The 26500-nt window shown below is 36.9% G+C and overlaps 1 protein-coding gene across 11 annotated transcripts in view; it reads right to left on the minus strand.

The window, feature by feature from the left end:
* Window positions 1–26500, minus strand: part of Prrc2c (proline rich coiled-coil 2C) — a 78773-nt gene that overhangs the window by 26854 nt on the left and 25419 nt on the right. For 10 of the 11 annotated variants that reach the window (XM_058574463.1, XM_046429955.2, XM_058574465.1 and 7 more), the window contains exons 4-17: window positions 26359–26468; window positions 25160–25285; window positions 23500–23723; window positions 20447–20529; window positions 19370–19503; window positions 19201–19288; window positions 18096–18240; window positions 15841–15894; window positions 12389–13010; window positions 9861–10030; window positions 8868–9117; window positions 7688–7898; window positions 3929–6178; window positions 1809–2017 (exon numbers count right to left, since the gene is read on the minus strand). In XM_058574463.1, the coding sequence (XP_058430446.1) occupies window positions 1809–2017; window positions 3929–6178; window positions 7688–7898; window positions 8868–9117; window positions 9861–10030; window positions 12389–13010; window positions 15841–15894; window positions 18096–18240; window positions 19201–19288; window positions 19370–19503; window positions 20447–20529; window positions 23500–23723; window positions 25160–25285; window positions 26359–26468 (4676 nt within the window). The remainder of the gene's footprint in view (window positions 1–1808; window positions 2018–3928; window positions 6179–7687; window positions 7899–8867; window positions 9118–9860; window positions 10031–12388; window positions 13011–15840; window positions 15895–18095; window positions 18241–19200; window positions 19289–19369; window positions 19504–20446; window positions 20530–23499; window positions 23724–25159; window positions 25286–26358; window positions 26469–26500) is intronic. The other variant, XM_058574464.1, reaches the window with a different exon arrangement.

Raw genomic sequence — 26500 nt, forward strand, 5'->3', positions numbered from 1 at the left:
AGGTGAGGAGGCCTCATGATTCTAAATTCACCTCACTTTTCACACACAGTGGTCCTGTCCTCACAAACCTACAGTTTTACTCTCTAGGTTTTCAGTTACCTACAGTCCACAAATATTAAATGGAAAAGTCAAGATTATGCTGTTCTGAATAGTGTGATGGAGTCTTGTGCCATCCTGCCTGGGCATAAATCATTCCTTTGTCCAGTACACCCATGCTATCTGCCCATTAGTCAGTCACTTGGTAGCCTGTTACTAATTTATACATTAAATTTTCTCTACAATTTCAGACATCTACAGGGGGTGTTGGAACATATCCCCAGTGGTAAGGGAGATGACTATAAATTACAGTGTGTGTGAGAAAGAAGCCTCTCCTCACAGCTATGCCATAACTTACTATTTTAACTTTCTTAAGCTTCTTTAGACCTTCTGAAAAGTTATTTTGGCCTTTATGTACATTTGCGCATACTTTCTGATATTTTCAATAGTTGTTCTTGTCTGGTACTTTGCAACACTTTAAGCTATTCAATCAGTGTCAATCTAAAGATGTCTTAACATTTAAATATAATTTTAATAAATTAAGCACTATTAAGATGGCTGTCCTGTGCATTATAGGATGTTTAGCAGTATCTCTGGCCTCTACTCATTAGATTTCAGTAGTGCTCCACCCCAGGTGGAAAATTAAAAATTTCTCTAGAGCTGGGTATGGAGGCACATATCTGAATTAAACCAATTCAGGAGGCTAAAGCAGGAGGATTTCAAATTCAAAGGCAATTTTGTGAGACCCCTTTCTCAAAATTAAAAAACAACAACAACATAGAGGAGTAGTGATGTAGCTCAGTGATAAAGCACCCTCGGATTCAATTCCCAGTACTGCAAACAAAACAAAAGAAAAACCCTCACAACTCCAGAGACTGACAAATATCCCCTGAGGTGCAAAATCATTCATGTTGAGAATCATTACTCTAAATGATCTAACTAGAAATCCTTAAACATAAAATGAAGATCAGTTTACTTTTCCATACAGATTCTAAAATGGTAATCTAGAACTGCAGTTCTCAAACTTTACCATGCACTGGAATAATCTGAAAAAATGACTGCTATCACCCACTCTCAGACTTCTGATTTAGTAGGTTTAAGGTAGACAAGAATTTGCATTTCCCATAAATTTCCAGATGATGTCGATGGTCTGGGGAGTATATGTTAATACTCATGGTCTAGAAATAAGGTCCAAGACCTGGGCCCCAACTGGGATTTTATATGGATAAATAACCCCGACTTTTTTTCACATTTTAAATCATTCTACTCAGTTCTTATTAAGGTCCTCATCCTAATTCTTTTGCTATGTCATCCCCCACACTGGCCACTCACCACTTCACAGATCTACTAAAGCATTTCTCCACAGAAATGCCATCTTTGTAGTATTACTTATTCCAGACTTCTCCGGTCTGAAAACAACTTTGCCAAGGTTATTACTCATTAACATTTTTCCCTTTTATTTGTTTTTTAAAGAAATAGAACTTGCACACATCTAAGCAAGCTTAACACTTTGTAACTGTTTGGCAAGCTGAGGTGTATTAACCAACTGTCTCCTTTATTAGGAACAACAGTAAAACCATGATGGATTATCTTTAACAAAATTTGTACCAAGCATTTAAAGTTAGGCTAAAAGTTGGTGTTATTTTATTTTAAATCACTATTTCACAATCAGCCTCTTATCTCTACCATAAATGTTTCTTTCCTTCTCTGATGACTTCTTTATAGCATCGACTTAAATGTAACAAACAAAATGAAACAAGTCCAGAACATACTTGCATAATTGTTGAGATCAAACTGTGACAGAGCATCTACTTTCTCTTTGGGCTTCTTAGGACCTGGTTTTGCATCCTCTCGTTTTTTCCCAGCAGAATCCTTGGAATTCTTTTGTCCTGTACCGTTAGGTGCTCCCTCCTGGTGGTGTGCAGAGCCTCCACTGACAGGGTCAACACCAGCTATGCCTGCTGACTGATCATCAAATGGCCTACAAAAAATAATCTGAAATATTACTACCTTCATAACCCCCAACAAAAGAATAAATAATCTTATTGACAGTTTATCAAGTTTAAGATACAACAGCACTGGGATAGAAGACTCATTTAAATCTAATCCAATAAGTCTTCATGACTTTTGAGTGGCAATTCACCCAAACTGAGCCTCCCAATCAAGGCAGACTAAAGTTTTCCCCCAGCAATTAATTCTAGAATTCTAATTATCCCCAGAAGGCTTTTACTGTGCTCATGCCTATCCTAGTATAAATGAGCTACTTAGCAAGCATTATTTACAGCAGAAAATTCCTGTTATTTAGATCAAAGTATTCACAACAGATTCTCTTCCAATGTGGGATTCTCATAAAAGTGAAAGTTTAAGGAGTAGTCTGTTTACACAACACACGATATACATATAAATTTTAATCAGATTTATATATCAATGTAAACACATTAAAGAACATCTTTAACATGAAAATAGTTCACTTCACAAGCCAAATGTATTATTAGTTTGGCTTTCTTAACAATGTACAGGTTTTTTTTTTAATTTCCAAGAGAAAATAAGACAATAGAAAATGGTCTTATTAATTCAATTTCATAATAGCCTGAAGTATTACTCAAAATGACAGCTTACCAAGTGTCTGACATGACCTCAAACACTTAAGAATGAATTCATTTCTTCCAAATAGGACTCTAGTAAAACATTTGTTTTACCTATAATCAGTTATTGCTATTTCTGCAGGTTCAAAGTTGTTGCTTCTACAAGGCACAAAAATCAGATCAAGATTTCCCATGAATCATATTACTTGAAATACTTCAGTTGCAGTTGCGGAATTATTTGGTTCTGCATTTTTTTTTTTTTATTCTGACCTCTTGGTCTTAAAAAGGTATATTCACATTATGAGTTAAGCAGGCACTCAGGAAACAAAACTGGCTACATAATTTCCCTGGAATCTTTTCTAAATGATCTGGAAAGCAAAAGCATTTCCCCTGATGAGAATAGTAACCTGAAATGTTAAGTGTAAAAATAAGGAATTCAGATTAATGCAATATTGCCAAATAAATTCTTATCAACTCAGGCTCCAATTCTGGAAACTTGGTCTAACAAAGGGGAACACCATAATAATGGTTGATTACAACACAATGTTATGTCAAGTGCATTATAAATATTATCTCAGTAATTATCACACATTGAACACAATTACTTTTTCTCCATTTTACTGGTGAGGAAGCCACTATGAAGTACAGAGCCTTGGTTTGAACCCAGGCACTCTGAACCTTAATTGCTACTTTATAATGCTGACACTAAAATCAACACTAATATATTATAATTACTTAAAGGACTGTTTCAACGGCATTTATGCTATAGGTGGCCTTGGTGGTTGGGCAGAGTTTTGTTTTCTGGGTCTCTCTCTGACTGGATCAAATAGTTCTGCAAATTCAGAGGGGAATATAATTATCCTTAAGTTTCAATATGATTGAGAAACTGGTGTATGGTGACAAGAGTATATAGTTACATAATAAGTCTCAGAGGACACCTGTGCAGCACCAGTTTTGCAAGTACAAACTAACAAAGGACGCTACTCATCAGCACTAAGATGACTTAACATATTTGTTAAAACTATATAATGTATTTCTATGACATTCAAGACCTGTACATATGACCTCACCAAAAATAAATATACGAGGAAAAAAAAAAGATGACTTAACAAATGAAGATGCTGGGTGTATAATTTTCTAAAGCTACACATTCCTTGACGCCTTCTAAGAGGCATTACCTTGTTCCTCAAGCTCCATTACGGGGAGTACAATGTCTTCGTCTTCTATTCTAGACTGGCTCCTTGCATCATTCAACCAAGTATTCTACTGTCAGCTTCTCTTAGTCATATCTATACCAAAGTACTCACCCTCTCTTTCCACTTTTTGATGGTGGGCCACTTCTTCTTTCATTCCTTGGACCTGAGAAATTCCTTCCTGATTTGGGTGGGCCACTGTTGCCACGTCTATTCTGGCGATCCACGCCAGGCCTCTGACTGGAGAAGCTTCTTTTTGCTATCTCCCTCTTTGGAGGCAAGGTATTCTCACCAGTCTTTACAACTGCTTGTGCATTCAAGTCAGCATTTTTTTTTTCATCCCTCTCCCGCCTCTCATTGAAATCACTGCTTTCAGAAGCTGTTTCCCACTCTTCATTTGCCTGATCTGAAGAGTTCTGGTTAGATAAATCTGGTGTCTTATTCCCAGGAATATCCCCAGCAGTACTGGCTGGTTCTTGGGCCAGATTATTAATGGTGCCATTTGTGGGCACTGGCACCTCATTTGTTTTTGAAGCAGCCTCCCTCTCTCTTAGCCTTCTAAACCGAGGCGGCTTATCTTGCCTTGGTGGTCGGGTAGGACGCTGCCTCCGGGGCCTCTCTCTGGCTGGGTCAAATTTCCGTTCAAATTTTGGAGGCCGTTTATCTGCTGGTATAGGAATGAACTGCTCATGTCTTCTTGGTGGCTCTCCGTCTTCTGGTTTAGGAGCGTCTGTCTGCCTTGGGTTCCACTGATTGTCCCGATAAGCCGGTCTTCGTAAGGTAGAAGGACGCGATGGACGGCCTCCAGGATCCCTTCCACCTCGTCTAAAAGTCCCTCCTCTGCCTCGTCTTGTAGGTTCTCCTTTAGGAAGGAAGCCTGGTTTCGACTTATCATCATCCCTAACATAAGGCTTTTCAAGTGGCCGGTTATCTATTCGGACGTGGTTTTCAGGCTTGAAAGAAGACTGGGGCTTTATGGGTTTTTTGTTTTCAGACCGTTCCTCTCTCTTGGGAAGTTTGCCTTTGCTTAAACTATCCTTGTCACTTGCACTTTCATGAACTTCACTGTCTGTGTCAGTCTCTGAACCCCGCTGTCGTCTTCTTTTGGGGACAACTTCAAAGTCAGAACTCTCACTTCGTGTCTCACTTTCTTCTCGTTGTCTCGGAGGGCCTGAAGGCACATGCTCTGTTCTTGGCTTGTTGTCTCTATACTGAGGATAATCACGAGTGTGACCTCTTCCACCCCTGCCACGCCCCCCATAAGAGCCTCTGTAACTTCGACCCCTGGAGTAATATTCACCTCTACCTCGGCCTCTGTATCCTTGATCTGGAAACCAGTCTCTATCTCTGGCTTCTTTCCAGTATGTCCTGGGGGGTAAAGTTGACTCTTTTTTCACTGCTGGTCTTGAATCTGGTCGAGGTCTCTCTACACCAACATCTTTGCTGATGACTTTCTCAAGCTGTTTTTCTTCTTTGACTGTTGGTGTTGCAACAGTTTGCTGGTTTACAACTTTAACTGCAGGCTCCACCTGAACACTACTTACAGTTTCCACAGGCTTCTCAGTATCTTGAGATGGCTTGTGAGTCACAGCTGAAGTTTCTGTGGAAGGAAGTTTCTCTGGTTCTGGCTGCACTGGTGGTGGAACCGACTGGGTCTGAATTGGTGCAGGAGATGGTGGTGGGGGAGGAAGAAGGTCTTTCTTTTCTGTCTTTTCAGGTTTTACAACTTTCTCAATGACCTTTTCAATCTTTTCTCCTTCTTTCTCTTTCCTTTGTTCCCGTTCCTCTTTCATATCTCTAAGTACAGGTTTTTTAATGGGACCTGATCTTCTCACAGGTCTGTCATTACCTTCTTCCCTTCTGTTGGAGCTTGGTCTTGGGCCCCAACGAGTTTCTGATTTGGATTTATAAACCTTTTCAGGTTTTGGTCCTTCAGAAGAACGTAGAAAGCCATCTTTTCTTGGTTTCTCCTCTGGCCTTTCTGCTAGATCTTTCGAATCAATGCATCTACTTGTTACTTTAGGAATGCTCCCAGATGGCTCACTTCTTTGCTCTTCTGATTTTTGAGCATGATTAGATCCATGGGAAACACTTCTTTTCCGTGAAGGCTGACTTTCTAGAGCTGAAATTCGCTCTTCTGGAGGAGTGGATAAGGTCTTTGGATCAGGTCCTTCAAAACAAGCAGACTGATTATTTTTATCAGCATGGTGAGGTCTAATGTCTTCCACAGATCTGCTTAAAAACTTCTGTACATCTGTCTCACTTGATTCTCTGACAAAGTCTGCTTCTGGATGAGTTTCCAACTGACTGTGTTCTACAGGATAAGCAGTGGTAATCTGTTCCTGCTCCAATGCATTTTCAGGCCTATAATGATAAAAGTTAAAAGGCGTAACCAACAAAGCAATCTTTCCCACACGTACATGGCATGACAAAAATAACCCAATTTAAAAATACCAACTATGGACCTGAATTATAAGAAAATCTCCAAAAGATCAGTGCAGGCTGGGGTTGTGGCTCAGTGGTAGAGCGCTTGCCTGGCATGTGTGAGGCCCTGGGTTTAATCCTCAGCACCACATATAAATAAACAAACTGAACAATCCATTAAAAAAAAAAAAAAAATCAATGTATCCATATCCCCAAGAGCCAGGACAGGGATACAGTTTAAATGTCTATCCATAGCTGAATGGATTAAAAAAATGTAGTACAGACATATAGTGGAATGTTATTCATAAATAAAAAGGGAAATACAGCCATACACTACAACATGGATAAATCTTTGAGCCATTCGGAAAAATACCACGATTCTGCTTATAGGAGGTATCTAAAGAAATCAGATTCATCAAGTCAGAAAGCAGAATGGTGGCTTCCAGGGGCTGAAGGTAGTGGAAAAATGGGAAGAAATGGATGCTTCAATATTAAAGTTTCAGTTACACAAAATGAAGTAGTACTGAGGCTCTGCTGCAGAAGATTGTGCTTACAGGTAACAATATCGTGGGCCTACTACCCACTACTGGGAATTGAACCCAGGACTTCACATATGCTAGGCAAGTGCTCTATCACTGAGCTACAAGTAACCTTTTAAAATACTGACATAGCATCCTGCTAAGGTGCCCAGGCTGAACTCTAATTTCAAATCTTTGGGCCTCAGCTTCCTGAGTAGCTGGGATTAGAGAGGCATGTGACGCTACACCTGGCTAGTACTATACTGTACACTTAAAAATTTTAAGTAGGTGGATCTAATGTTATGTGGGGCTTTTAAAAACTATAATAAAAACTAAGGAAAACAAATGTTTAGACAATGTTGGTGTTAATTGCATCAAGATTAATAATTTCTACTTAGAATGAAAGAACAGAGTGAGTCCACAGGTTAGAATTATAATTAGAAACCATTATCATAAAAATATGACCCATAAAAGAGTGGAAGTTCTAACTATATTGTTAAGATTGTTAGAGGGCCCACCAATTGCCTGGCCCTTTAAAGAATCCTCACAAATTAGTATTTCTCCTTAGCTTGGTCTTAGAAATTTTCCAAGATACTGATAATCAAATGTCTACAATTTCTCACTAGAAGAATTACTTTAATACTTTAGCCAGATGACATAAGCATGGTAGATACCTTTAAATTTCTCTACACCTGTCAATAAAGATTTGCTAATTTTAATATGTAATGTTTAAGTTTCAGCATCGAATTAAGTTTCCAGAACAAGTTTAAAAAATGCCATTCTCCATACAGAGATGCCATTAAAAAGAAATTGTGTCCAAAAATGAAATGAAGCATGCTATAAAAGGAAACATTTATGATCTTCAAGACACCGAACAATTTTCTATAATGTCACTCCATTTGGTCTATTAATAATTTTAACAATTTATTACCTAATACCCTCAGATTCTTCAGCTGCCTTGGGAGTAGCTGCCTGCTGAAGCTCTGCGTGAGGATAGGGATCAGACCCCCACATCACACGAGGCTCGGGAAGGGAAATAGTATGATCTCTTGCAGATCGAGCTATGTGCTCGAATGACTCAGAACTGTTTGGTGACCCTTCCATCTGGTCTCTTCTCATTAATGGTTTAGGGGGAATCATTCCTGTAACAAAGGTTTAGAAAAAGATAAAATTTCAATTAGAGAAGTGCAAGAAACAAAATCAAAATAGACTACTAATTATCATTTGGCATTCTCTACACTTACATATTTTTCTAAAAAAATAGAAATAAAAAAAAACTATATTACTGTAATTCAAAAAAATTTGATGGAAACTGTATAAAAGCTGTTCTGTAAGTGATATTTCATTATTGTTGTTGAAACAGATTTCATTAAAATTTAAGGGAGCAAAACCCCCAACAGCAGCATATTTTAAAGCAAAAGAGTATTATACCTATAAAAAACAGGCATCAAACACTGATTCAAAGCACATTAACACAAAAATCATGAGAATCACACCAACAGTGACAAATTTCTGAGAAAAACATTTCCTATGGCAACTTCCATTAACCTACTTTAATATATTGCTGCTTAAACTTCAATATCAAGATGAGGTCCTGGTTATTTTATCATCCCCAAATTTTCCACAATACATTCTGATAATGGATTATCTGGACTTATTATAATGGGCTGCAGAAAAGACTGCCAATTTATTTGGTTTTTCGTAAATCTATAAGTAAATTCAAGTGTTAGGGTGGCAAATTGTGCAGAAAATTAAAATGCTGGTTTATGTATCCTACAGACAAAATTCAAATGTTGAAGTACTTGAAAGAATACAAACAACGTAACTGATAATAGATATTAATAGGAGTAAATACTTTCCATCTCCAAAAATTTAAATGATATTCACAAAAGAGGAAAAAACCTGCTATTTTGGTCTTGATACAAGTGCCTGGTATTTAGCTACTCTGTGCTGAAAGAAAGCTACAATTTCATGATTACAATGTAGAGTGTTGACTAGTACTAGGATACAACTCTCAAGGAACAAAGACTAAAATAAAAAGGGGGGCGGGGAAACACACCAAAACAACTTCAGCTCTGGAAAATTGCAAGTGAGCCATAAGAAAATGTTACCAGGATGAATGGGTGGAATTTCCATAGTAGGTCTTCCTGACATCATTCGAGGATCCATGTAGGACTGCATCATGAGCCACCGTGGATCAAAACCCATAGAAGCCAAATGTTGAGGGTGAGGCTGCATGGGCTGGTAAAGAGGCCTGTGTGGTGGAGGAGGGACAGTACTGCTGGACGGTTGTGAAGGAACAGTTTGTGCAAGTACACCTTGTTGTTGCTGCTGCTGCCATTGCTGTTGTTTCATCTGTTCCTGAAAAATCAAGGTCCCACAGGTTGAGGCTGTGGCTCCACATGATAAATGCTATAGTCAACTCTATCAGAAAATAAGGCTTGCTTTTAAATCTTTGAGGGAAGAAACACTTAACCATGTGAGCTGGCAAGAAAAAAAACAAATGATTTTGCACTACACTTGACTTAAGCAACTAATCATTCACTCATTCTACTGTATAATCCATTTCTTGGAGCATCTGCAAATGAGGCCGAGTATATAATGGAATGACACAGGTCAAGGTCAAACTCCCATCAATAAACCCTCATTAAGAAGAAATAGGGACTGGGTACTGTAGCTCAGTGGTCGTGCAGTTGCTGTACACCTACACCTGTGAGGCACTGGGTTTGATTCACAGCACCAAATACAAATATAAAGGTACTGTGTCCATCTACAACTTAAAATTAAAAAAAAAAAAAAAAGAAAGAAGGAAAAAACAATTTTGCTAGGCATAGTGGTGCACACCTATAATCCTAGCAAACTGTGAAGTAGAGGCAGGAGGATCACAAGTTTTAACTCGGCTTGAGAAACTGGGGGAGACTGTCTTTAAAAAAAAAAAAGTAGGTGGATGGGCTTGAGGATGTAGCTCAGTGGTAGAGTGTCACTGAATTCCATCCCCCTTTTTTGTGCTGTAAGTATTTTAAGCTTTATGTCAAATTAATTTCTCAGTCCACTGAACAAAAATCTTTGATCACACAAACATAATGAAATGGTTTTACCATTACCTGCTGCCGCTGGAATCGTGGTGGTAATGATTTTTGAAATTGCTTGAAATAGCCAGATAATACAGCAGGTCGAGGTTGAGATCCTGATTCTGGTTCTGCTTCATGGAGCACTTGTGTGGTCTCCTTTTCACTACGATTGCTGTCTTGTCTAGTGAAAACTGGCTCCTCCTCTGCCCAAAAAGAAAGTCAAAGATGTTTTTAAGCACAACTTCCATAACGTAATAACATTATTAGATTTGAGATTATAAAATCAAATTTTTAGATTTGAGACTGTAAATTTAAACGGGGAAGGAAAACTTCAATACTGCAAAACACTGTTTCGCATTTTAATAGTATAAAACCATACCATAAACAAGGTAACAGATTGTCTAAAACCTTAGATTTCCATAAAGCTGGGTTCTTTTTTTGGGTACTGAGAAATGAACCCAGAAGCACTATACCACTGAGTTACATCCCCAGCCTATTTTATTTATTAAGTCAAGGTCTCAATAAGTTGCTGACGTTGGCCTCGAACTTGAGATCCTAATGCCTGGGCCACCCAAGTTCTTAGGATTACAGGTGTATGCCACCACACCTGGCTGGAAGCTTAGGAGAGATCACAGACTCAAATGCTTCATCACACAAAAATCTCTATTTGATTTGTGATAAGACACTTAAAATTCTATTCCCCTATTTTCATTGTACTTCAATACAACACTTAATACCCCTACTCACTAGGACTTGTATAAGAAACAAATGGCCTATACATACATGAAAAGACATTAGTTTACTTATAAGACCAAGTGACTATTATCTATATAAAGATAAACCACTAGAGTTTAAATGAGGACATTCAAACATATATCATTCTGCAAATAAAAGGTGTCTGTCAAGTGTGTTATACTAAAGGGAGAGTCACCCGCATACACAAAAAGTTTTCATCACAAGGAAAAATCAGTCATGTTCATTCTTGATTATGTTATCTGTCAAAATTATAAAATGGTGTTTGTTAAAAAATTCTCAGACGAATAGAAATAAATTTTAAAAGGAAATTTAGTTTACTAATGTAAAAGCATGCTGTAAAGAATCACAAAACATTTCTTGTCTGTACTACATTAAACATTAAGAGTCTTGTGAAAGAAAAAATAAAGTTTTAGAGAAGAGTCACATAGGCAAGTTACTTATTAAATGGGTACCTCTTACTGATAAAACCTAGCTAAAAATAAAGTACCAAAAATACAGATTATTAGAAAGAAAGTGAGTGATATATATACATAAATAAATGTTAAATTAACTAACCAGAGTCAACATGTATTCAGTGGCAGCACTAGAACTAAAACATGTATTTTCTTGTTTCTAATTTACATTTTTATTAGTCAGATTTCCTAAGGTTATCTCTTAGTATTATCTCTAACACAAAGTACTGATTGCACTTGATCGATATTAGCATATGATAATACTATTCAATTCTGATGTGAGAAAACTTAATTTGCATTTTTTGGTGTTGTGAGCAATCTTAAGTGCTTTTGATATGTAATAGAAGACTAGTATCAATAATACAGTCTCAAAAAAGAAAAAATAATCAATGTGGCCTTATCTCACTAAAAGAGAGAGAGAGAGAGAGAGAGAGAGAGAGAAATAAAATATTATTTTCAGTTCTCTGTTTTGTCTTTTCAGTGCTAGGGATGGAACCCAGGGCCTTTTGCATGCTAGGCAAGCACTCTACCACTGAGCTACAGGCTGTACCCTTCTTAGTCTTTTGATATGTCAAAACAAAACAAAAACAAACAAACAAAAAACCTTATTAGTTTAAGAAACAGTGTCTACGAGAAAAGAAAGAAAATTTGTGGTTTTAAAAAGTTATAGTTGTTCCACATCAGAATACCTAATGAAATAAAACTATTTCTATCTGAATTTGAGCTGTTCATTAGAAATAAACTTTAGGTTTTACACTATACAGACCAGTCTAGAAAAGAATCAAAAAGTCTACAGTCATGTAATTATGACAATACAACATTCCCATTAAGTTCTACTACAGTTTAGCTTCAAAAGTATAAATGTAAATGAGCAAATGACATTTTGTTTAGATAAATGTCTTGGAGAAAAACTAGGGGGGGGGGGAATCAGTGTATATGGTTATGAAGCCAATAAATATCTGCAGACACAATAGAACTGAGGTTTGTGTAGTAACTTTAAGAAATACTTTGAGATGAAAACCTAACTCTAGGCTATATTCTGTCCTGCAAATGCTATCATAAAACAATCACTTTTATTTTGATTTTTTACGTTAAAAACACATGAGTACCCACCTTATGGTTATGAAGCCAATAAATATCTGCAGACACAATAGAACTGAGGTTTGTGTAGTAACTTTAAGAAATACTTTGAGATGAAAACCTAACTCTAGGCTATATTCTGTCCTGCAAATGCTATCATAAAACAATCACTTTTATTTTGATTTTTTACGTTAAAAACACATGAGTACCCACCTTGTATAACTACTATGAAACTTGGTCAAGTTTACAGAAGGAGGGATAAGGCTCTCATACCTTTGTCACAGCTGTTCTCACTTTCTTGTTTTTCTGCCACAGGCTCTAAAACAGGTTCTGTGGGCTCTGTTTTTTCCTCAACTTTCTCCCTTTCTTTCTTCGACTCGCATTCTCTTTCCTGTTCTTTTATCTGTTGTAGTTCTTTTTCCTTTTCCCTCTGTCGTTCTAATGCTCTCTCTTTTTCCTGCTTTCTTTCCTTCTCCATTTCTCTCTGCTTCTCCAGCTCCTTCTCCAGCTCCTTCTCCTTCTCCTGCTGCCTCTCCTTCTCTTGATCCCTTTCCTTCTCCCGCTCTTGTTCTTGTTCTTTTTCAAGTTCTTTCTCCCGCTCCCGTTCTTTCTCTCTCTCTCTTTCCCTGATTTCCTCTGGAGACGGCTGTTTCTCCACAATGCCAAGCTTCTCATCCAGGCGTTTCAACTTCTCTGCACAGGCCGCCTTCCGCTGTTCCTCCATTCTTCGCTCTTCCTCTTCACGCCGCTTACGCGCTCTTTCTACTGCTGCAGAGATTTCAGACTGTTGTCTTCGCCTTTGCTTCCATATTTCATCCTCATCAGGGACTTGCTGCTTGGGGGGGAAAGGGCTTGGTCTTCCAGGAACTGCCTGTCGATCTGGAGGTGGAGGATGCTGAAACATTATCAGAGTGTGAGAACTCTATTTCTGACCAACTCTGGGCACCAGAGGGATGGGGAAGTAGGGGGGAATACCCCATGAAAATAACAGGGAAAAAAAGCATTAATCTTTATAACTTGCTCAATTAAGACAAGAATGATTAAATAGGCCATTCAATATTGGCGGTATACCTCTTTATTGTGCCAGACATTACTGTTCACTTGGTATTTGAGTGAAATTAAAAGCACAACACTGAATCTCAATATCTAAATGTAGGGAAAAAAAGAATTTAGAGTGAGTCCTTTAGCAGCACCTGTCAAGAGAAGAAATGCCAAAGTTCCAAAATATCCAAAATGGCGCGTTTGAAACATGTTAAGATTAAAGGATAACAGGAAAGAACCAAAGGGCCAAATAACAAAATAAAGACGACAAACAGTGTAGAGGGAGACAGTGCTGCCAATGACACCCAAAAGGAGAAGAAATTCCGAGAATCAGCCTGGGTAGAGACGATTATATCTCACGTTGAAAGACCAGAGAAGGATACTTAGAATCCAAAGTGCAGAGAGAGAGGATCACTAAGAGATTCAAGTTTCAATGTCTTCATCTTCATTACTGTGTTACAAAACAACAGTGATGAAGTTTAAAATGACTGCCAACAACTATGCAAAAACAAGCAGGATGAAAAAGGCACAAAATAGGCTGAACCACAAAGAAAAAAAATTAATGCAGATTTCATTGAAGTATAATTTGTATAAAATGTGATACACATACTTTAGTGTGGTTTGACGAGTTTGGACAAATGTGTAATTACATGTGTGACTGAGACATACATTTTTAATTACTACTTTATCCCCCCTTCCTGTGATGCCAAGAACCCTTAACCCTAACCTTGAGTAGTTTTGCCTATCCTATAATTTCATATAAATGGATGAAGGTATAGTATCTTTTGTGTGTCACTTCTTTTGCTCAGAATAATGGTTCTGAGGTTATCTGGTGTAGTAGCGGTTTGCTCCATTTCATTGATAAATAGCACTCCAGTACAGGTACATCATTTCATCTATGGAGGACATGTGGACTGCTTCCAGATTTTTAACTACGATTAAAAGACTATGAATATTCATGCACGAGTCTTGTGTAAATATTATTTCTTTTGAATAAATAGCTAGGAGTAAAACTCACGTCATATGTAAATGCTACATTTTACAAGTAAGTGCAAAAGTGTTCTACAAAGTGGTTATAAAGTTTTACAGATTCACCTGCAATGTGTAAGAGTGCCAGCTGCTCCACATCCTTGCCATATTTGGCAAGCATAGGTGTGTAGCAAATCTCACGTAGTTTGACTCTGAAATTCCCCACTGACTTTCCATGTGTTTACTGGCCATTCCTGTATTTTCTTTTACAAAGAGAAAGTTCGAAATCAATTTGGTGGGCTATTTGTCTTCTTATTAAGCTGTAAGGTTTTATTTATATATAGACCAGTGTAAGTGCTCTGTCAGATGTACTAGGAATCTTTCTAGATTCCTAATTTATCTTTGCATTTTTAGAAGATATTTTTCAAAGTCCAATTGACCAATTTCTCTTCCTTTTACAATTCATGACTTTTGGGTCTTACTCAAGAAATCGTTTAGACTCAAGTTCAGAAAGTTTCTTCAACAGTTTCTTCCATGTGTTTTAATTTTGGCTTCTATGTATAGAGAAATGTTATATATAGTGAGTTTTCAGTAGTTAAGAGGACGGGGGCTGGCAGAAATGGTAGATGCAGATATCATAGTAGGGCAGCCAGGGAAGACCTGTGGTGGTAACTATGATCATAATATGATCCCAGAAAAAGAGCTTCAAGTTACAAGAAAGACAAGGTAAAAAGTCTTGAGGCTGGAATAAAAAACAATAAAAATAAAGTTTCTGTGATGAGCCATGGAGAATAGCAGATGAAAAGTGGACAGGCACTGAAAGATAATGGTAAAGATCAGAGCAAGGAATGATTGATGTAGATAGAATTTGTGTTTTGAGTAGCAGGTGAGCAGGCAGCCTAAGAGGAAAGCAAGATCTGTTAAGAACCTATTTCAGGTTAGTGTGGCGAGGCACACCTATAATCCCAGGGGCTTGGGAGGCCGATGCAGGGAGATAGCTAGTTCAAAGCCAGCCTCAGCAAAAGCCAGCACAGGCAAAAACAATTCAGTGAGACCCTTCTCTAAAGAAAAGGGCTGGGGACGTGGCTCATCGGTCAAGTGCGCCTTAATTCACTTCCCAGTACCACAAGCAAACAAAAAACCCTATGTCAATGGTTCAGATGAGTAGTAGCAAGTAGAGGTGATAATTTGTTGATAGCCAAAGCTGAATGATGAATAATAAAGAAGGAAAAGCTAAGAGTACTTCCAGGTTTCAGCCTGAGCAAATGATGAATCACACAAAATATTGTGAGTCACGGACCAAGTTTTTAAAAGAAATGTTTTAAGTCTGGAGAAATAAATTACATCAACAATGCTGTTACAATACAATGAAGACAAGATAACTGGATTTTTCAAGATCAAAGTTGTCGCTGACTTTGGCAGTAATAATTTCAAAGGTATAGTGGAAGATCGAAGGTTACCTGGAGAGGGTTAATAAATGAGCAGCAAAAATGTGTACATAACTCATTAAAAGAATTCTGCTATGAGGAAGAACAGAGAAGCAGGGTAGACACTATGGAGGGATGGAAGGGCAAGGCCCGAAGTCATGTCACAAGAACATTAGGAAATGACACAGATTGGAATCCAGGGAAAAAGTTAAAGGATTGTCTTTACTAGCAAGGGCAATAAGAAGAAAGGTAGAGTATATGGGGCGCTTGAATGTACTTAAAACTTACCTGTTGTGCAAGCAATTTTGGAGGTGGTGGCAGATGTGAAGATGGTCCACGTTCCTATTACAAAGAAAGAATTACTAAAAAGTAATCAGATAAGAAGCCCATTTGTCCTTTTCTCTTGTTAATAAAAGTACATCCATCACTCACCATAATATTACTTTCTGTAGAATTGCTCTAGAGTTTAATAAGACTAGATCTCAAATGCACTTTGAAAGTACAGAATTTTAGTGAAGTAATTCTCACCTGGATAGGGAGAGGTATACCTCTAACTATTAAATTTTATTTATATAAACACAGTTCTTTTCATAGGTTTTTTTTTTTTCCTAATGGCAAACTTCCCTTAAGTCTTTTGTGAAGAAATTATCATTCTCCATCATGCCAATGAATTCAACATATCTACTAAAATATTATTTGAGCTGGGCTCAGTGGTGTATGCCAATAATTCCCAAATAACTTTGGTGGCTGAGGCAAAAGGATCACAAATTCCAGGACAGGCTCAGCAACTTACCAGGACTCTAAAAAACCTAAAGAGATGTTTTCTTAAAACAAAAAAATAAAAGGCCCGGGATGTATCTCAGTGTTAATGCACCTGTGGGTTCAATCCCCAATACTAATGAATGAATGAATAAAAATTTGAAAAATTGGGGCTGGGGATGTGGCTCAAGCAGTAGCACGCTTGCCTGGCATGCATGTGGCCTGCGTTCGATCCTCAGCACCACATACAAAGATGTTGTATCCGCCGAAAACTAAAAAAAAAAAAAAATACTAAAATTCTCTCTCTCTCTCTTAAAAAAAAAAAAAATTGAAAATTCACAACAGTCAAGCTATAGAACCAACCTAAGTGCCCTTCAACAGATGAATGGAGAAAGCAAATGTGGTACATATACACAATGGAATATTACTCAGCCATAAAGAAAAATGAAATTATGTCATTTGCCGGTAAATAGATGGAACTGGAGGCTATCATGCTAAGCAAAATAAGCCAGTCCCCAAAAACCAAATGCCAAATGTTGTGATATATGGATGCTAACCCATAACAAGGCAGAGTAGGAAGGGGAAGAATTTAAAATCACTGTATTAGATAAAGGGGAATGAAGGGAAGGGAGCAGGGTTGGGAAAAGGAAAGACAACAGAATAAACTACACATAACTTTCATTTGGGTCATATATGAATACATAACCTGTACAACTCCACATTGTGTACAGCTACAAGAATGGGATCCTAATTGGAATGGGTTATATTCCATATACATCTAACTAATCAAAATACACTATTATCGTGTACATCTAAAAAGAACTAAAACAAAAAACAAAAAAACCACAACACTATCCCTGGTAAACAGATATGCAAACGTCCTCAATAAAGTCAAGCAAACTAAATCCAACAGCACATGAAAAAAAATTATTTGAAAAATCATTTATTTTCAGGGAAATTAATTTATTCATTGATGGCTCACTAAAATGCCTTTAAAATAAATTCCAAACTCCCTTTTATTACATGTAAGACTTCATAAGTGGTTCCTTTGTTGTTGTTTTTGAGATTCTGGGGATGAAACTAGTTCATGCTAGGTTAAGAGCTCTACCACTGAGCTACATCCCTAGCCCTAATGAGTGGTTCATAAGTATTTGGCTTCTTTTTTCCAAAAAGAGGCTATGAGCCATCTCTTTTGAGTTCCCTGAAGGAACACGTTCTTCCGTATTTTGTATGAGTGCAACAAATATATGTTGACTATATTATGATTCCTTAGTTAAGAGTTAAGCGGATGCTCTGAAGGTACGTACCCCTGTTCTCCCAGGGTATAATGCAGCTCTAGCTACCCTTTAGCATCTCAAAAGTCAGAGCAAGTGTACCTGTTGCCCATATACATTTCTTCCTTTACAATATTCAAAATGACTCAGGTTTCTTAGCTTTCCATACTATTTGTGATTCCCTAAAAAGATGGTGCTGTATTTCATACATGGGGCTAAGATTTATAGTTTTCAGTAAATGATAAATCGCTTCAAAATGTTGTCTTTACTTTGGAAAAACAGCACTATCTCTACATTTTGACATGACTGACCAATTGCAAAGGGGAAAAAAAGGCAAAATGTCAGTTTTTGTATGATAATTTTAGCTACTATACTGATAATACCTGTTAATATGCAGTAAAAACTACGATGGGGTTTAGGGCTACTTTAAAAAATACAGTTCCCTTCCAACTCTATAAAATTAATCCACCAAGTATCAGTACTGGCAAAGACCCGTGGAGCCCAACAAACCTGATTAAATGGAGGTCCTTTCCCATAGGGACCTTTTGCTACTGGTGGCTGAGCAGATGTCTGAGACGATGATTTAGTGTTGCAAACTTCATCTGCTTCTTTTCGGTTTTCAGTGCTTTCAGAGGTTTTGGAACCTTGATCCTCACTGAAGAGTCAGAATGCAGAGGAAATAATAAAGTGGATAGATTTTGCCATAAGTAAATATATTTTCAGTATGTTAAAAAAATGACTTCTGAACAGTTTCAGGATGGGCAACATACCAAAAAAGGAGATAAATATACACTTTGTGGGCTGGGGACTGTGGCTGTCCAGATTTATGATCATGAAGCACAAAGTTCAACACAGTAGTTGCAAATATGGACACTTGGACCGGACAAAAAGGAATATAAACCCATCATTTTGAATCTCCTCGATCCTAAAATGCTTATCTGAACTCAACTAAGTATTTCTGGAAATACTATGTAACTGTATTCTAATTAAATGAAAAGATGAACCAAGCTATAATATCTTCAATATTTCAAATCACAGGCATCTCATAAATGATAATGAAACTATAGTGTATCACAATGCTATGGCTGAGAAACTATACCAAAAATTGCATGGAAATTCCTATGTGTTAAAAACTTATATTACTCATACATTCCTGACTCTGATGCCCCTTTATTTTAGAAGATATGAAAGCTCCTACTCCGACGACCCTCATGCTTGCCAAGATTAAAAAAATCAAGGACTTGAAACTGCTGTAGTAACCCAAAGAATTTTTTCCATTTTTGTAAACACAGAGTGGGTCAAGCAAGCAACATTTTAAAATGGTACATACTAATACTGACTCTCAAAATAATTCCCATTAGATGTTAAGCATCTAAACATCCCTTTATTTTAAATGTTATTCCTTGAGAAATATCAAACCTTAACTCCTTGATTAGCTGCACTGTGTTATTTTGACTCATTAATCACCCTAATTCAGTAAAACTCCTTGAAGGACAATGAAGAAATTCTATAGACAAAAAACAAATGTCTATGAATGAGACTTCTACTCATAAATAGCCAATATTCTTTCAACAAACTCATATTAGTAGTAGTAAAAGATACACCAACAACTTACCTGCTATTCTCTTTAGGACTACTACTTCCTTGCTCATCATCATCACTGAAATTCAACTGTTCGGTATAATCTACTTCCATCTGAGCACCTGTCAGATTAAGGAAAACTCAGAAAGAATGCTTTAAAAGCATATAAAAAGTTAAAGTGTTCAAGCAATTTTGCCTCTTACCTGCCCAACCTTCATCAGCTTCAGCATCGAGGTTATCAAATTTATCAAGCTCCTTCAGTTCAGATGCACTGAGGATGGATGGGCGCTCAGGCTCAGAGGCCCATGACGGAGGAGGACCTCTTCCCCGAAGGCCTCTAGTGAAAAGGATGTTACAAAAGGAAAAGATGAAAGTTTTAATGATACTAAATTGGCAGAATGTGAAAAGATTGCATTTAGGTCATTTCAATTCAACATGCTTTCAACATCAAGACATACAAAATGGGGGTTAGGATTGTGGCTCAGTGGTAGAGTGCTTGCCTGGCACTTGTGAGGCAGTGGGTTCGATCCTCAGCACCACATAAAAATAAATAAAATTAATTTATTATTATTTTTTAAAAAGACATACAAAATATTTGGCAATGACATGAGTATGAAGAAATTAACAGTGATCCATCAACACAGGAAAGTATTTAAAGACACAATTCTTACATGATAGCTAAAATGGTTCTTAAACATTCTTAAATATTTAAAATAAAACAAATATACTAAAATATGATGAAAACAAATTTCAAAATATATAACATAGAAAAACCATCACTCAAAAGGATGTTCAAGTATCATTCAGCGAAAAGGAAACAGAAATGGAGAGTGATTTACATCATGAAAAGAAAAAGGAGAGAAAAAAGTATTATCAATTTTAGGACCATGCTTTCCTATTACCAGAATTTTATATCAATTAAAGCGGGGAGTTGCACTAAGTACTGAACCCAGGGGCTCTTAACCACTGAACCACATCTCCAGCCCTTTTTCATTTTTGTTTTGAGACAGGACCTTATCTTGCAAATGTCCTGTCTTAGCTTCCCTGAGTTGCAGGGGTTATATGCATGCACTCAGTGCCACACTCAGCTCAATCAAATTTTTAAAGAATAAAGTATTTTATAAGAGCAAGTCAATTGTGTTTTAGTGGCAATTTGTACTTTGGGAACAGGAGAAAAAAAAACATCACAATTGTTTCAAAATTCAAAAAAATCTTTATAGGAAAAAATACACACAAACCACACACACATATTCCTTGTAAACTTTGTTTAATAGCCTTACTTGTTTGTTTCAGATAAAGAAGGTGGGAACCTCATGGGACCATGAAGAGGAGGATATGCCATCCTTGGATACTGCTGAAACATCTGAGAAGAAAACAAAATCATTGAATTAAGCAACCTTAGTTAAATTAAAAAACAAACAAACAACAAAAAATCACTGACTAGGCCTGAAAGTATAACTTACAGAATGAATGGTTAAAATAAGCAGTATTATTACTAATTCAATTTATCTCTGATATACAGTATCACCTGCCCTCCCTAACAAGCCATTGGGTAAATTATTGCGTCTACCAAGTCTTTATAAACACAGTCACTAGAGCACATTCTGAGTAACTTCAGTATCCTAGTAATAAAATTAAAGGAAAAAAATGATTGTGCAATGACATGAAAAATTTAAAAGACAACATTAAACACATGTATACCCCAGAAACCTGCAGTCTTATCCAAGTGAGAATACTTGAATGGGAAATAATGTGAACTTTCTCTCAAAAACAGAAATACGGTGAGAGGTACAGTCACTGATGAATCTGAATCTCAATTCATATTACAGTCAGGGATAATCCATATCTCAAAGAATTAAGGGTAATAGGGAGCTAGCTACTTGGAGATTTTCTATGGATAAGTGACAGAAAATGGATTCTTTTTTTGTTTGTACTGGGTACTGGGGATTGAACTCAAAGGCACTCCACCACTGAGTCACATCCCCAGCCCTATTTTGTATTTTATTTAGGGAGAGGGTCTCACTGAGTTGCTTAGCGCCTCACTTTTGCCCAGGCCAGCAGGATTACAGGCGTGTGCCATGTGGCTGGCAGAAAATGGACACTAAATCAAGTACTGCACAGGTGATAATTACAAATCAAGGCTCAAACAGTTCAAGAGTATGCACTCTTTGGGAACTAGACTGAGAAGCTAAACTTTAGACAATAAAAGATAGATTATGAAGGCACTAACGCCCATGATTTGGAAGGGAACGGTTTGAAGGAATGCTTGGTCATTTACTACTTGCTTATATCCAACTCAGATTAGGTACATATTATTGTATTTCCTTAAACAGTTAATTTGTATCCTGAAACAGAAGATTAGTTTTTCTTAAAAAAAAAAAGAAAAAAAAGAAAGAGAGAGAGGAGAAAACTACCTTGCACTTGAAGAAAGGCTACATTTATTTGATCATGCTACTTAAAGAGGTAATTTCTCCTAGATAGGAAAGGAGTAAAATTAATTAAATAGCAGCCAAAACTTAATTGTGGAAGTCTTCTGTTTGGAGAATACTCTGGAGAATTTTTAGTTCCATCACACATCTCTAATGAAGTTAGTAACCAAAATGTTCATAGGTAAAGTTACATTAAATACGCTTTCTGATCATGTGACCCGAAATACTTAAAATTCAAGAATTTGCCACAAAATTAATATGGTATTCTTTACATTCTCAATCGATAGTAGTGGTTTTAAAATGTTTCATTTTTGATACTTAGTAGAACACTATTCAAATAAAATCATTGAATGGGAATGAAACCCACTTAGATGCCCCTTTCCTTCTCTGCTGCAACTTATTATCCATGCCTGGAAGTTCAGAATACTTTGGTAGCACAATAGTTCAGAACACTATTAGGAAACAAACAGTTGGCTATGAATCATTTTTCAACGACAGGTCAGCATAAGATTCTTATCAGAGCTGGGGTTGTGGCTTGGTGGTAGAGCACTTGCATGTGTGAGGCACTGGATTCAATCCTTAGCACCGTATAGAATAAATAAAAAAAGGTCCATTAACAATTAAAATATATATTAAAAAATACTTATCATACTCCCAAACATCTTAGTTCTAGAACTAGGGACTGAATCAGAACCTTGTACATAAAAAGCACACGCTCTATCACTGGGCTATATCCCCAGACCCCATAAAATACTTAATAAGTAATTTCATTAAATAATTTCTCTATAATTCTAAATAATATTTAATTAAATAATGGTTAAAAATAGAAAAAAGAAATAGAAAATATGATGGATATTTAGAACTCGAATACTTAGAAGTTAAAACTACAAACTTAGTACTAAATTTCTCTTTTATGAGTAATTCAGCTTCTGAAAAATGTAAATGTAGTTACCTAGAAAGATGTAAATTATTGTAAAACTTCACGGCAGACTGAAAGCAAACAAAAGAGCGAGGGCACCGGAGCTAATTATTAGTGTACAGGAAACAACAAGGTCAGAAGTACTTATGAAACATGCACATATAGGTAGAATCAACAAAATCCAGACTCTCATAAACTCCCAAGGATAACAATTTAAACAGATAAACTTTGAAAACGAGAGGTACCCACAGATAACAAGAGAAATATGAACCATTCTCAAGAAAAGGATGTTGCAAGGATCACAATTACAGTCAAAGAAACTGGGATAATGACATGATCATATTTCAGAATCATAAGGAATTAGTTTTCTTTTTAAATGTTAATAATGGCACTGTGCATTCCCCCTGTAAGTCTTTACTGGGGATTGAATCCAGGTGTGATCTACCAATGAGTTACATTCCTAGTCCTTTTTATTTTTTGACACAGGGTCTTGCCTGGCTGGCTCTGAACTTGGCTGGCTCCTTCCTCTGCCTAGGATTACAAGAATGTGCCATCCTTCCCAGCTAATGTAGGTATTAACCTTTTTTGTGCCTTGGGCAATTTGCTATATCCAATGGATCTCTTCTCAGAGAAGTATTTCAAATCTGTAGCCTAAAATACATAGTAATACAAAGAACAATTATACTAAAATTCTATTTTAATATTTTAAAAAGAATTTAATATATGGTATGTATATACTTATTGTGATCTGCCAGTGGTCTAATAACTATTTTTAAGTCATACTGACTGTAATGTAATAAGAATAGATACATGATACCTATAAATGATAAACAGAGCTGATATCCTTATGATTTCTTTCCTATATTTATAATCAAAGAAAATGCTCAAAAACAAAGATTTAAATCTTTTCCTCATTCCAATTCTCTTTGGATCCCGAATCAAAAACAACCCTTTCTTGGGCACTTGCTTATTTAGCAATACTCACATAAGGAGGCATCATAGCTCTACATTGGGAAGCAAGGGCAGGCTGCTGTCCATTCAGCTTAGCCTGTGGAGGGCCACAAGCTATCCTCTTTTCCACCACTTTGAGGATGTCATTTTGTTCTGATGTCACAGCTGTGCCTTCATCCTGGCCAAGAAGTTTCTCATCCTGATCAGATGAAGAGGGTGAGCCAGCAGACTTTCCACCATCTCTCCAGCAAGCAACATCTGGTACGAACAGACAGAAACAAAGGGGTAAGGGAAAAAAAAAGTCTGAAAATGGAACAACAAAACCAATCCAGACATATTTCAAAGAAAATATAAGCAAGTAAGTACCATAAAGGAACAGGGAAGGTTTAATATGGACACCACCAATGCTCCCAAGGTGTTTTGGGTATTCTAGAGCAGTGGCTTCCAAACAGATATGCTGCTCAGAGGTTGCCCTCACAAGCCAATATGGGAGTGAGTTTTTGAGTGTATGTGTGTGGAGGGTTGGGGGGTGGATATTAGAATTCTCTCTAAGAATTGATCAGCATTTGACAAAGACATTAAAATAATTGCTTGCATTTGGTGGCTGTGACAGATGGACATGTTTCAGGACAAGATAGGTGAATTTTCTTGAGGGAAGGTTAACAATGATGCTCTCATTTGTTTTCAGTCAGTCATTGCTAGTGACATCTGTCCTGACAGCAGATTTAGTGAGATTATCTGGTAAACTAAAGAAATTAACCAAATGAAACTGCTACATTGTTTTGCCAGGAAACCTGGTGTAGTGGCCTGCCTCAAGATGGCCTAAACGGTCTCTACCTCCTGGAATTCAGCTCTCTGTGAAGTCACACCATGCAGTTCACCAGGGCTGGCCTATACAACCTGTAGATGACGGCAGAAGTGATAGCATAGCCTTTCCAGATTAGGTTATAAAAGATTGTAGGCTTTTTTTCAGTTACGGGACATATTTGTCTTTCTCCAGTTAAAATTGTGTCAGCTGTCAGCTTAGCTCACTGCGACCTTGGCTATATCCTATTTTGGATTCCTGACCCTCAGATACTGTAGAAAATCATACACCCAGTTTAGTTGTTAAGACAACAAACTAAACAAACATTGCCAAATTTGTTATTCAGAAATAGATAATGGGTGAAAATTCAACTGAAAAAACAAAACAGTGGAGTCCTATTATGAACTCACTGGCCACATTACGAAGATTTAACAAATAAAAGATAATTTATTCAGATTTGGCAAAAAAACAATCGGAAAGAAATATAAATGTAAGAATTACACTTATATTTTTGTTTTTAGTTTCCTTGGTTTGAGTTCAGAAAGCAAGGAATCACTGAATATTAAAGACAGTAATAAGTAGATATAATTCACAAATAAACAAGTGTATACTGGGGAAGGCTGTTCAAAAACTTTTACTACTGTCAAGAAGACCAAAGATGAGTGTACAAAGTAGTCACCGAAGCACCTTGCCAAAGTGTAAATTTTGATTATACATTTCTAACATGTTGTCAAGTTACAGTGATATAGTTATTACAAAAGTCATGTTTGAATAACAAGTGAATGCAGCACTGGTCTGTCTTTTCAAACTAGGCAAGCCATAAATATTCAAGACCACTGCACAGTTATAATCTCATTCTGTAATTTTATTGAACAGAAAATTCTCTTACTTGGTGGTCTTAAACTGGGTCCAGGTCCATAGTTGTCATCATTTGCTTCTTTTTCTTTTTTTTCCTGATCCCCAGCTGCCTGCAGGCTGGGAAATTCCTGCTGAAACTGACTATTCACCTGGATTCCTACGGGTTTGAGGGGTGGGGGAAGAAAGATAACTTTTACAAAGATCATTCAATCAACCCTCCGAGGACAGGGTTCTTTTTTGCATCTTTCTAATAAATCATTCCACATTTTGTCACTGTTCATATCCGTAAGTCTTCTAAAATTTAACTCAAATCCTTCGAAAAGTTAATGAACAGCCATGAGGAGATAACAACCTAAGAAACAAACCTGCCAGATATTTCCGAAAAGATTTATTTGAGAAGAGAAGCAAGTGAGGAAAAAATTAAATTCTGTTTCTCTTTTATTGTGGGTTCTTTTACTTCCAAAAACAAGCCAAAATCCTTTCCTAGAAACTTTTAAGAACTAGTTTAAGCTGTATCACTCAAATAAACTTTTATGAATATGCACTGCCAAATACCAAAGTAAGACTAAAATGTCTTCATTTACTTTACTGCCTTTATTTAATTTTACCCCTAATAAACTAACTGCACCTCACTGTTCAACCATCTATCTATCTACTTGTCTATTTTTTATGATTCTATAAATTAAAAGAGTTAATTTTATTAGTTCCTGAGGGTCTGAATCAACTCTTCCATGAAGTGCAAATGGAAAAATTAAATTCTGCTAGGGATTTCATGATTCCTTAGGGGCACCGGAGTATCATAGCTACTGTGCTTTATGGCTACCCTCTAGCTGTTGTCTATGCAGGAAATCACAACAGCATGATTGAAACAGAGAAGTTGGTGGGCAGGGATTGAAATGAATATGGTTTCTAACAGTCTACACAACATCTGGATACATTTATGTGTTAAAAGTGGAAGGTACAGCTTTGGGCACATGGGGGTAAAGATTAAAAACACGAAGCAATGGATAGTACTTAAAAAGGGAGGCTTTACACTATCATTAGATCACAAATGGCTCTTGACATTGAAATTTAAGTAGCCCAAGAGATTTTAAGAGATCCTTTCTAGGGATCTAAATATATTCTTTGACAAAGCTTCCCATCCTACCAAATCAGTCTGCTCCTTATCTCCTGCATGGCTGCTCAGTAACTATTAAACCTAACCAGATTTCCCAGCTAATGTCCACTTACCATCTCCTTGCCCACCTTGCTTGTTACTGGCCCATGATTTGGGAGCAGGTGCTACTTCTGGGGGAGCTGCAACCCCAGGTTTTGGCTGTGCTGGTGACACTTCTGGTGCTCTTAAAAAAAAAATATGAATCCATTATTTCAG

This window comes from Marmota monax, unplaced genomic scaffold, assembly GCF_021218885.2.
Source record: "Marmota monax isolate L192 unplaced genomic scaffold, Marmota_monax_Labrador192_F-V1.1 WCK01_AAM20220418_F8-fsc00055, whole genome shotgun sequence".
Lineage (NCBI taxonomy): Eukaryota > Metazoa > Chordata > Mammalia > Rodentia > Sciuridae > Marmota > Marmota monax.